Source organism: Chelmon rostratus, chromosome 4 (genome assembly GCF_017976325.1).
Source record: "Chelmon rostratus isolate fCheRos1 chromosome 4, fCheRos1.pri, whole genome shotgun sequence".
Classification (NCBI taxonomy): domain Eukaryota; kingdom Metazoa; phylum Chordata; class Actinopteri; order Chaetodontiformes; family Chaetodontidae; genus Chelmon; species Chelmon rostratus.
The window spans coordinates 26903786-26916285 of NC_055661.1; the positions used below are offsets into that span (position 1 = coordinate 26903786).

Below are 12500 nucleotides of genomic sequence, written 5' to 3' on the forward strand. Positions count from 1 at the left end.
TTACTGATTATTAACATTAATAACACTGACTGGGAAGGAGCTCATGCTTCAGTCTTTATTTGCCCACTGATCTTTACAATGACACAAATATCAGATTAATCAGATATTTAATTGACATTGTGCCACCGGAGCATTTAAATCTAACGAGGGCTTCTGTGTTATTCAGTAATATTAAAACCACTGAAGATAAATGATATACTATGAAAGGAGAGTCACTAAGTGAGTCGACACTTTCACTCTCGTAATACAAACTGATATATCTTGTAATTAATTGTACAAACTTGTCTTTGTTGTGTATTATCAGTTCAGCAAATGCTCCTTCTGTGCCAAGGAGTGAACGGGATGAGAAAAGACGGGGAATCCGTGGTTTGGAATCACCACAAACAAAGTTTCCACGGTGAGTCACTGACAGTAAATGCTTGCCCACAACTCATGAAATTAATACAACTGTTCAGATGTTGTCATGCACATCCTCTAACCGGGCATCTTAAACCAGCTTTTAACTGGTGAGAGATTCACACCAGTTCTACACAGTTCAAACAAGAGTCTGGCTGGTGACATGTTTCAGACTCACAGAGCATGAAGTAAAACACAGGACCAGTAAGCTGAAAAGTAAAAAGACTGCGTTTATTCTTGCCCAACTCTGAGAAATGATGCAACAGGGAGTACACATGCCTTAAATGAAACGGCAGGGGGGAAAAAATCACAGCAATGCATTCAATTAATTTTCCAGGAATCTCTCACTTTGCATTTCAATGAGCAATGTTTTAGTTTGAGTGTGCAGATCACCTGCACAGAGAGCCTCTCCTTCCAATAAGTTATCAGTTCACAAAGATATTTCTCTCAGCCAGGAGGAAACATTTTCTCAGGAAAAAACAGCTGGTCACATAACAGGAGTCTGTCTTAAACTGACTAAGACGATATAGCAGCACAAAAAAAAAACAAAAAACAAAAAACCACCAAGAGCTGACCCTGACGTTACATTTCACAGTGTGAACAATAGGTCTGATGGCATTTTAAGCATTAACACAGAAATCATCAAACCCAGCTGAGTGATCTGGAATTAAAAACCAAGCGTTGATTGCATTAACATAACTTCTCTGCTCTGATTGGTGACCCGCTCGCTCTCGTGCAACAAGTTCACTCTGCAATCATGAAGTTAATTCACGGTAGATCGCATTTACAATCAGCCTAAATCTTCGCTCGATCTGGCAAAACAGGCGCTTGAACAAGAGCTAACGTATGAAACCGTTATACGCGCTGATGACAACATAAAACTCGACCCAACAAAGCCAGTTCGACCATGCAAAACCAAACCACATGACACATGCTCAACTGACTGCCTGCAGACTCGTGAATAATAAATCTATTAAAGCTTTCCTTTTTCAACAAACCCCGCGATGGTGATTCGCAGCATTCCCCGTCTATGAAGTCGGCATACCTGCAGGAAATCTGGCTACAAAAATGAATTGTGGATAAGAAGAAGAAAGGCGAGGCTGTCACATCGACCTGTCCGCGTGGGCCTAATTAAGATGTCGGTCTGTGTGCTGAACATGTTGGGTGTGTGTGTTAAATGCGACGAAAGGCAGCGAAACGATACATCGCTTAAATCACAGAATATAAATTAGTTCTGAGAATTTCGGGGGTTGGGTTTAAGGAACTGGTGACGTCGCCGGCTCGACGTCCTGTGACTGTGGATTCAACCAAAAACAGAGGGGGGGCAGACCACTACCAAACAATTTCCCGCATTATTTTACGAAATAATATTTCTTTTTGCACTAATTTAAACATTGATATCACGCCGTGCTTGCTGCAAAACCCGCAGTGGGTGACACGGGCTAGAATAATCGATCTGGAAACAAGTTGTGTTCAGCACGAGGGAAAAAAACGACTCTCCCCTGCCCAGGCGAAGTGGTACGGTCTCGGGCTCAAATTCCGAGAATTGAGCTCGTCTGATTCTTAGAACTGGGGTTCTTAGAAGTGGTGATGCAAGAAGTTTCTAGGAAAGCGCTACCAGGTGATTTTTTAAATTCCTTTTTTCCTCTAATTTGGCGCGAAGTTCTTATGTACTGTGTGTTGCCGATGTTTTAAGACATAGCTGTTTGTCCGTTTGTGCTGTTTTAAGTGTTTGCGGGGCCGGGGCTGTGTGGTGTCTGCTGGCAGTTTGAACGGTGCACGGTCGAAACTCTGAAGCGGCTCCCGCAGTGACAGGCAGCGCGCCGCCCTCGGTGACAGATCCGCCTCGGTTGTAGCGGGTCGCCCTGAACCGGCAGCCTGCCGCCGCTCTGACAGTCGTGTTGTAGAGCTGTAGGAAGGCGCGGGTCAGCCGGCCACAGCGAGGAGAATGAGGGCTCTGAGCGGCGCAGAGGCTGGCCGGAGCCCGGGCTGTGGTGCGTGGTCCTCGGGTGGTCGCGGCGGGCTGTGTTGACAGAGGCGGCGCGCGCGGATTTAATGCCACTTTGTACGTCAAAGTGTCAACAGACTGTGTGGCGGCGGCTCGCGCGCGCTGTCAGACGAACTTTGCTGGCAGCATGGCAGCCTCGGGTTCAGGGTGCTTTCACTCCGCGCTCGCGCAGACGGTAATTTGCTCTAATGGAGCGCAAAAGGCTGCGCCGAGCGAGCCCGTCTGTCAGCGTAACACCGCGGCGGAAACATCAGCGTCGATCGGGTGTGAGCGTGTGTGTGTGTGTGTTTTTTCCACGGTAGAAGCTGCGAGATGCGTCGTCGCACCAAGTTGTCATGTTTCCATTGTCGCCTTCCGAGCGACGCCAAGTTGGAAGGTTTTGCTGAGATGCGCGCAGACTTGGCTTCAGCTTCCCTGCAAAGTGTTGTTTCTGCATCGGGCTGACAGTTTCGATCAGACTGCATTTAAAGCTCAGGAGCGGTCACAGTCAGACCAGGCGCATGAAATAAAATCAGATATGTTGAGAACAGGAGGCTTGAAATCTGAGAGCTGTCATTTCACTGAACGCGCTGGAATAAAGTAGACCGGCGGAAGTCACACAGTTCTGCAGCTCTTAAATACGTTTTCTGAAAATGTAGTTAGCCTAATTGTGTTTACAGTAGCGGCTGTTTGTCCCCGACTGGAGGTCATAATTCACCACCTTCTCATCAGAGGACATCCGTCTATTTAGGCTGCACTCTGTCCTGCTTCTATTTTCGGACGTGTCCAGTTACAGACTTCAGTCTTGACATTGAGTTTAAGATTCTGTCATAAATCTGGGTTTGAGGGTTTGTTGAGCCAGTTCTGCTTTGATTTGATTAAATATTAGTTTAAAGTAAGAGACGTGGAGCCGCACTGTGGCACGCTGTCAAAGCGCTGCAGCTTCACAACAACACGCTGTCACAGGTTTTATTCCTGCAAACGAGGAGAACTGTTACTTGTGTAACCTTGCCAGCTGTTGTTTTGAAGATTCAATAAGGCGAGGACATCTTGCGGTTGAAATTAAAATTCATTGTTCGGATGTTTATTTGTGTGGAGGAGAAAGGGGAGGGAAAAAAGAGAAAAGTTTGCAGTTGTGAGTGAGCCGCTTCTTTATTTCAGCAGCTTGTTCGCAGTGAAGCCGACAGCGCGCTGCTGCAGGCGGACACAGGCGCAACTTTCCTCCCTCACTGTGAACGAGAGAGCATTAAACTGCCAGAGATTTTAAAATAACACGCAGGACATCGATGGTGGTTATTACTTAAACATGAGCTGTTTTATTTATCAGTCAGTGCCATTATTTTTGTTGAGGAAAAAAAAATCTAATAATAATACCGTTATTACAGAATTATATTGTGACACTTTGGTCTGCCCCAGTCAGTCAGAATGTGCTTCAGACCTTCCCTCGTCTTAATTTGTTGTATTAACTTGTCAACCGCCGGTTTAGAGAGAAAGTGAGGAGGGAGAATCGATTCTAAAGGTAGAAATTTGAACGTCTAGACAGTGTTTGTTTAATAAATGGCGCCGCCTTCTGGAGGAACGGCCGCATCTGTTTCTCACTCTGCCACACTGACAAAGAGCAGTGAGGATCATAAATAATTTCAGCCCAATTAATTAATTTATAGATTACCTGTACCTCAGCCTTGAAGCGCGGGGGTGAGTTGTGGCGCTGCAGTAAAACAAACTCACCATGACGCTATTTTTGTGAAATAATCTTTGCTTTTTTCTGTTTGCAGAACTTGACAAAATGGCTTGCGCAGCAGACAGCTGCATACAGTTCACACGCCATGCAAGTGATGTCCTGCTCAACCTGAATCGGCTGCGTAGCAGAGATATTCTCACAGATGTCACTATCTTGGTCAACAGGCAGCAGTTTCGTGCACACAAGACCGTTCTCATGGCTTGCAGGTTAGTTCCGGTATATGAGACAATTTTTCTGCTGCAGTTTGAAGATGAAGTGGCTGATGTCCGTACGCTCTGTCTGTGTTTCCTTTTCTTTTCACGTGGCTGCAGTGGGCTGTTTTACACCATCTTTACTGACTCCCACAAGTGCAACCTTAATGCTATCAGCCTGGACCCAAAGGTGGACCCAGAGGGCTTTGCCATCCTGCTTGAGTTTATGTACACTTCCCGTCTCACACTAAAGGAGAGCCTGATTATGGCGATCATGAACACAGCCATCTACCTGCAGATGGACCATGTTGTGGACACCTGCCACAGATTCATCAAATCCAGGTTGGTAGAACCGGGTTCCATTATAAATCACTCAGACTTATTGTTAGCATCTGTCATGTTTTTCACCTCCTCTTTGTTTCCACAGTGATCCAACTGCCAAGCTGCCCAGAGATGAGTTTTTGGTCAGTCCCCTGGTTTTACCTCAGGACGTCCACGCCTACCGGCCCCATGATGTTGTTGACAGTTTGCACAGCCGCGTAGCTCCATTCAGGGATGGGAGGCCCTACGGCTCAAACATGTTCAATGGGGTCAGCACCCCCAGCAACTACCATCTCTACGGGCAGTTTCCCATGCCAGGATTCCCTTTCCCTCTCTGCAAGCTGACTGATGCCAAAAACGCTTTTGCTGACCTCTCGAAGAGCGGCATCCACCACAAGCATTGTTCACCGCACGACAGCGCCAACATCATCAGGCCAGAATACACCAGGGCAGTGGGCACAAGCTCCTCCAGCATTATTCACTCCACCACCTACGCTTCCAGGGAGGTAGGGAGAGACGACGAGATGAGGAAGGAAAGCCACGAGGGGGTCAGTCAGTCTATCGCTCTCGGCACGAGGAAGCGTGCGTTCCCTGTGTTGACCCTCGAGCACCAGAAGGACTCTGGCAAAGATCACGCTCCTCAGGCAGAGGAAGACCTGATCCATCAGCACTACCTCCCTGGAATCTCCTCCGCTGGACGCAAGAGCCTCATGAGCAGCCCACAGAGCCCCCTCAAGTCAGACTGCCAGCCCAACTCCCCAACAGAGTCCAGCAGTAGCAAGAACGCCGGCCTCTCGCAAGCTACCGGAGTGCAAGCCCCGCAGGGCACGCAGGACCCCAAAGCTCGCAACTGGAAGAAGTACAAGTTCATCGTATTGAATCAGAGCGCCAAGGAAGAAGAGGTGGGGCTGCGGGATCCCGGGATTCGTTCGCCTCCCCGCCTCGGCCTGCAACCCTACCTCCACCCCAGCGACTCGGAGAACCTCGACCCGCAAACCACGAGCAAGAGCAACGATCACAGCGAGGACCTACCTGTGCCCCAGGCCAGCCGTCTCAACAACATCATTAACAGGTGAGGTTTGTTCCAACACAGAGCTGCAGAGTTTCTGCTCCAGAACGACGAGAAAATGTTCAGTTCTCTTCTGGATCGGTTTGTGTGATGTGCTGGGAGGATTTGGGGGTAACGAAGATATATGAGGAGTTTATGGCCAATTTGTTTATTTGCCTATAATCCAGTTCATGTTGTGGATTTTGGACATCCACCTAATTTTAGCAACTTAAATTTTAAAGGACTTGTTCGCATCTGATATAAGTATATTTTTAGCTCTGACTTGAGGTATTTGTTTCTCGTCTTTAGTGCCCTCGAGGGCTCGCTGAGGAACGGCGACAGCCACCCTCCACACTACTTGAGCCGCCTGAACTGCTCGTCCTGCGGCACGCCGTCCCCGCAGCACTCAGAAGTCTGTCCCAACACCTCCAGGTCCCGTCTCGCGGAAGACATGGCAGAGCTGCACTCAGAATACTCAGACTCCAGCTGTGGTGAGTTTATCCCGGATATTAAATGTCAGCGTCAAATGAAACGTTCTTGTGCATATTTCGGACGAGAGGTTAACTTTTCCTCTGATGTCTCCTGAACAGAAAACGGAACGTTCTTCTGTAATGAATGCGACTCCAAGTTTGCTGAAGACGAAGCGCTGAAACAACACATGCTTCAAGTACACAGCGACAAGCCATACAAGTGTGACCGCTGCCAGGCTGCTTTCCGCTACAAGGGCAACCTTGCCAGCCACAAGACTGTCCACACAGGTACATCTGTTAATTCATCGCCCGCCGCGTCTGCGCGCTGTCGCCGCTCGATTCTAACGTTTTTTTTGTCTCCGATTTCCTGTTTTCAGGAGAGAAGCCGTATCGCTGTAATATCTGTGGTGCTCAGTTCAACAGACCAGCTAACCTCAAGACTCACACTCGCATCCACTCAGGAGAGAAGCCATACAAATGTGAGACGTGTGGAGCTCGTTTTGTACAGGTAAGAAAATCTCCAACCTTTTCCTTCTCTGCTGTGTGCGATCACTCAACTCTAACTATGGGCGGGTCTCCTTATTATCAGCTTTACAGAAGTGCTCTTAATTAATGTGAAGAAAATCTTTAAGGGTGTTTTGCTTTTACACAGACTTTACAAAGCTTGCTAACGCATTCCCAGATAAGTTTCAATTGGTTCGAATGCAATTTTAATCAGTCAGATGGTTTGATTCAAGCTGATGATGCTTTCTGATCACGCTTCAGGTTGCTCATCTCCGTGCCCATGTGTTGATCCACACGGGCGAGAAGCCATATCCATGCGAGATCTGTGGAACACGCTTCCGTCACCTGCAGACGCTGAAGAGCCACCTGCGCATCCACACGGGAGAAAAGCCCTACCATGTACGTAGACACGCCGTAACATAATAACACGACCTTCGGCAAATTAAAGCCATTAGAAGACGGTGAGCGTGCTTTAAAATAACGCCGCGCTGCTTTCCTTTTCAGTGTGAGAAATGCAACTTGCACTTCCGCCACAAGAGTCAGCTACGGTTGCATCTTCGACAGAAGCACGGCGCCATCACTAACACGAAGATCCAGTACCGCATGTCGACGGCAGACATGCCAACTGACTTGACGAAGGCATGCTGAACCGGAAGAAGGGAACAGTTTTAAAGGAGGCAATCTTGACCTTGGCATTTAAAGACCCCAACTTGTACAATCATCCAAAATTGTAGTGCCACACTGTGTTCATTAGACAAATAAATTGGCTGTGTATGCCATTGTAAACGGGTTTCCACTACATGTGAACGTAGAGCCACATATGGCATCTTAGTCACTTTATTGTTTCTATATAGATATAAATATATATATATACATATGTATGTTGGAAGTGTTTCTAAGCTTTGAAGGTACGTATATAAAGCTTTATTTTGTTGAGAAGGATGGAATGTAAACAATCTGTTTTTTGAAAATACAGTATTTTATATCAGAGAACTTACTTTTCTGAAAGTATTAAAAATTTTGATTGACGGGTGGTACATATATTTTAAGATAACGAGATTTGCGGCTGTATAGAGTTGTCTATACATTTTTATGTAGATGTACGTACATGTTGCACCATGTCAAGTTGCCATATTCATGTGACGAGGGGGGGGAAAAAATGACATTGTAATTGGTTTTAGTCTAAAACATATCAGATGACTGCTGCTGTCTGATGAGGATATGCATGAGGTACTCTTACCGTTGCCAGTTGTCAGCGCACATGAAGTGGGCAACTGCATAAATATTGTGACATATTGTGTAATTATATCTGTGGGATTGCTCTCTGCGGGCAGAGCCAATCTAAGTGTTGAAATGCATTTCAAGGTACTGCTTTGTTTTGACCAAGAAAATATTTTGCTTCAAATGTATTTGTATAGATGTGAATTTTTTGTTTCTGTTAATTTGTTTTCCATAAGTGAAGGTTTACAGTTTCGGTCATTGTTCTAGATCCTACAGTAAAGTTGTGTAAGTGTCGAGGTTTTTGTTTGTACATACACTGTGTATTCGATGTGCCTTTCTCTATGGTGACTGAATTCTTCTCCGTTCAGCCCGGCTGTATTAAGGTACAACTCAAGGACGCCACTTGTCCTAGATCCCTGTGTGTGTGTGTGTGTGTGTGTGTACATATTTTTAAATGCTTGTCATCAACCCTAAAACATGCAAATTCATCATTGTAAATCTTCAGGACTTGTTTTGGATTGGACTTTTTTAACTGCATTAAAATTATTGTACAATGTTTAGATGTATGAATGTAAAATAAACGTATTGGATTTCTATGTCTTAACACCAGATTGACTTTGTCATATTAAAGTGAGGAATGACGTCTCATGTACGGACACAGTTTGACCATTTTTCCAGAAATACTGTTAAAAGAGATGGCTACAATAAAACTAGACGATGTAGCATGTGGATCAAATATAGCACAACAGATTAACTGTGTTTAAACTGAAACAACAATCAGAAATTTTCAGCCTTTACTGATTGGAGGATAATATTTACCTTTAAATTACCTAAAAGTATCCAGAAAATAAAGATGACTGTACTTTGCTTGTAAGTAGCTGATGTTTTGTAAAATAAATCACATATAGCTTGATTTCCCTTGACGCTGAGACTAAAACTGATCAGTCCGATCAGTCACCTCTCTTTGCTCTCTGCTGTGGATGCTTCAGCAGGAGGAAAAACTATCCAGTGTCTGTTCACACTGTGGGAAAATCTGGCTTTTTATAGTTTCTGTTGAACTCCACTAACAACCCACGAAACGCCTTTAAAAAGTTCCTGCAGTGCCCGCTAACAAACCATCCACACCTTCAGACGATCAGCATTAACGCAAGTCTTTGCAACTCTGTCTGAATTACAGCCACTGCGGCAGCGAGTGACAATTCAAAATGCTTTATTCGTCCCTGCAGCTGCAGGCAGGAGCAAAGCCAGTGCTCTGGGGACGCGGCTCAGGTGGGAGCAATTAAAGGCTAATGGTTAACGGCAGCTAGAGCAGAAAACTGAGATTAAGCACAACGTTTCAGATTATGACATTAAACGTATGAAAAGTATGTTTATGCTGGACTGACTGAATTGATAAACCAGTGGTTCTACTGGTCACATGTATCACACTCCTACAGAGCATCCAGAGGACAGTGTACAGCACGTTTTTACGATGCACGCTCATGTGTTTTTACTATTACTTCAGTATTTCAAGTTATCTCAGTATTCTGATTTGGACGACTAGCACAATGAGGCCATGGGATTCTCATTTTTATTTCCCATAAATGCAGTCATTTACAAAATATCTTCCTCCCGCGACCACAGCTCAAGGCAACAAAGCTTATTCAGTTTTTCCGATAATTTTAAAGGCCAAAACTAAAATCTTTAACAGGTGCAACACTTGACAGAAAAACTACAGAAAGATCCCTATAAATGACAATAACATGATCAGAATATAAACAAAATACCTTTTTTATTTTGAAGTGGCATTAAAAAAAATCCAAAAGTCATAATTTTTAAAGATGAACAACAGAAAGACTGCAAGAGGTCTTTACCTCGACCGGGTCAAAACTGGATTTGGTTCTATTACTTTCAAACAAAACAAATGATCGTATCAAATGAAGCCTCCTACACGGCCTGAGAGGTGAAAACCATTTCCAATAATTACTGCTTTGCAAATTATTGATCACCAGTGTGAGGAATGCAATTAAATTCTCTGTGATAGTACAGGAAACACTGCTTAATTACAAGAGCTGCACAAACTGTATCATCTTTAAATGTACTTAACTCAAACTCACTATTCACCGTCACAAACCCCCCCCCCCCCCCCCCCCCCCCCCCAGACTAAACCCCATCCTGCAGGTCAATCACTGCTTCTGCTGCATTGCTTCTTTTCGTGCAGCGTCTTGCAGGAGCTGAGTGTCCACTTCATCTGCGGGTAGCTGAACATACCGGACCACAGATCCACGGATGAAACAGTTTTTCACAGACAGCTGGAGCAAATTAAAACAAGACATTGTGGGGTTTGAAGATAATCATCATTTAAATTGTTGGGGGTGCTGTAAATCAGCCTTAAGCGATGCAGAATCAGTCCGATAATACTTCACCATCAGATAGCTCATAAACGAACTGGTGTTTTTGTGAAAGTGTCCAGTTTCGTGGAACTGAAATTATTAGTGAATACAAGAATCATGGGCGTTTTGCTGACATTGGCTTTACTTTCCCATTGATTGGGGTGTGATGATATAAATATTTTTTTAACCTTCTGATCCCATGAAAACTCAGAAGGTATAAAAAGTACTGAAGCCGTAACTCTTTCCTTTGCCACAAACTCAGCATGACCAGTTGATGAAGGTGTAAGATATGGAAATGACCATAGAGCATTTGGGCAACACCAAATAAGATCATATTTAATGTTTTGTATGTTCCCCTATTAGCTTTGCATAATGTATCCTCTTTGTATACTGTAAAAAATTCCTTTTGTATGGATTATATATGCCATACATAAAGGATGGAGGCATCTGAGACTGTAAATTTCACATGGATCCTCACGTCCATGTCTGTGGGAACTTGCAACACATGCATATGTGTGCATGTGTGTGTGTACAGACTTATTTGGGATTTGAGAAAATCCATTGTGTTTAACCGAGTTTCACAGATGGGGTCTCTGAGACCCCAAACAGAAGTAATCTGAAGCAGATTAAGAAAATGTTGTCACTTCAAAACTACATTTCTAAGCCTTTCCTAAAACTTGGATACATCATGAAGTATCAAGGTGATATCAAGGTGTTTTGTGAGCTTTTAAAGAGTGACCAGGATATCCAGGAGTCTCAAGCAGAACATTAGGGTTAAGATAGACAAGTCACACATGCTGAAACTGAAAGAGAACGTGCCGGACAGTTAAACCTACCATGTGTGGATACTTCTCTGGATCCGTGACGCTGATGTCTGTGAGCTTAATGTTCAGGTACTGAAACACACAAGCAGAGAAATGTGACGTCACAACTGGGCAGTCGGAGAGAAAAATGTAAAAGCTGAATCAATTTATTCCAAAATAAGGTAAATGAATCATTTCCAACCTGGTCAACAGAATGAAGTGTTCCACAGATGCTGCAAAGAAAGATGGGAGAAAAATTGTGAAAGGCATTTGTGGACAAATCCTTAAACCAAAAACATATAAGACCAAAGTGGAGGTGATTGAACCACTGGTCCTTACATACAGGTGGTGGACAAAACAACAAGAATACTTTACTCTATATTACAATCCACCGCCAGCACTACCGTAAATGAGGCTTATAATGTGCATCATTACTCTATCATTCATATTACAGCATGTAACTCTATAGTTAGCATAACTAAATAACGGAAGCTAAACCGAACAGTATTAGAAATTTACCAATCTTAGTCAGAAAATAAACTAACCACAAGTCGTTTTTGAGCTCCACCACAACATCCTTCCCCACCAGCGACTTGAAAAACGAGTAGAAAAGCTGAAAAACAGAGCGACATGATGCTAACGTTAGCAGCATGCTAAATATCGAGCACGATACGGGCTGCAGATTGCTTGCAATGTAAACCAGATGAAGTGATACAGTGAGCTGGAGGTGCTTCAACGCTTTCAGATGAGACATTTGATGTAAACTGGGAAATAAATTCAGACATTCGAACTGATTTCTTACCATTATTGCTGTCGCTTCCTTGTGGTAGTGCGCCTCGTGTTGATGACGTAAAAGTCGCGTGATATTGCTGCGACGGACCAGGGTGTAGTTACAGAAAAGTTCCACATGGGAGAGCCAGATGTGCGCTCAGTGCTTTGAGCGTCACAACACGTTGAACTGCGGGACCTGAGAGGTTTGTTATTGCTCGTTAAATGAAATGCGTGACCATAAAGCATGATACCATCACTGTGAGACAAAACGTGTGATAATGTCTCATAGAATCTGTGGAATGACTTTCTGGCTGTTCATCTGTTGGTTCTGTGTAATTCCTTTTTCTAAAGGGGTCTCAGACCTGCTGGACCGGTCAACAAGTTTCTTGATTGGCAGACTGGAATATTGAAAAAACGCACAGTCCAAAGGCACAGGATCAAAAACTGCAGCGGCACTAAAGTCCTTTGCACCCTTTAGGATTTACTAGACTCGTGACCGGCCGTCACCCGGTTGAACAGTTAACAGTGTCACTAACCCTGACACCAAAACATCCACTGACTGGCCATTTATTTTCCATTAATGCAGTTTTTAACATGTACAATTTCATTATATTTTCATATATTTTTAACCATTTAACATATTGCTCAGTCTTTTGTGTCTTTTTGTACAGCACA

General features: G+C 44.2%; 2 protein-coding genes across 4 annotated transcripts; one reads left to right on the forward strand and one right to left on the reverse strand.

Moving 5' to 3' along the window:
- Positions 1–1968: 1968 nt before the first annotated feature.
- bcl6aa (BCL6A transcription repressor a) lies at positions 1969–8475 on the forward strand. Of its 3 annotated transcripts, none has more exons than XM_041935238.1 (9): positions 1969–2017; positions 4159–4330; positions 4436–4657; positions 4743–5708; positions 5994–6175; positions 6275–6442; positions 6532–6662; positions 6920–7057; positions 7163–8475. In XM_041935238.1, the coding sequence occupies exons 1-9, from the start codon at positions 1987–1989 to the stop codon at positions 7304–7306; spliced, it is 2154 nt and encodes a 717-aa protein (XP_041791172.1). In that variant the 5' UTR covers positions 1969–1986; the 3' UTR covers positions 7307–8475. The 3 variants fall into 3 exon arrangements, with proteins under 3 accessions (XP_041791172.1, XP_041791173.1, XP_041791170.1); XM_041935239.1 differs by lacking the exon at positions 1969–2017 and adding an exon at positions 2121–4078; XM_041935236.1 differs by lacking the exon at positions 1969–2017 and adding an exon at positions 2121–2390.
- A 1545-nt stretch (positions 8476–10020) lies between these two features.
- On the reverse strand, positions 10021–11920 carry smx5. Its single transcript, XM_041935809.1, has 5 exons — positions 11857–11920; positions 11600–11667; positions 11257–11287; positions 11088–11147; positions 10021–10170 (listed from the first exon to the last, which is right to left on the reverse strand). Exons 1-5 carry the CDS (start codon positions 11857–11859, stop codon positions 10045–10047), a joined length of 288 nt encoding a protein of 95 aa, XP_041791743.1. The 5' UTR covers positions 11860–11920; the 3' UTR covers positions 10021–10044.
- Positions 11921–12500: the final 580 nt, after the last annotated feature.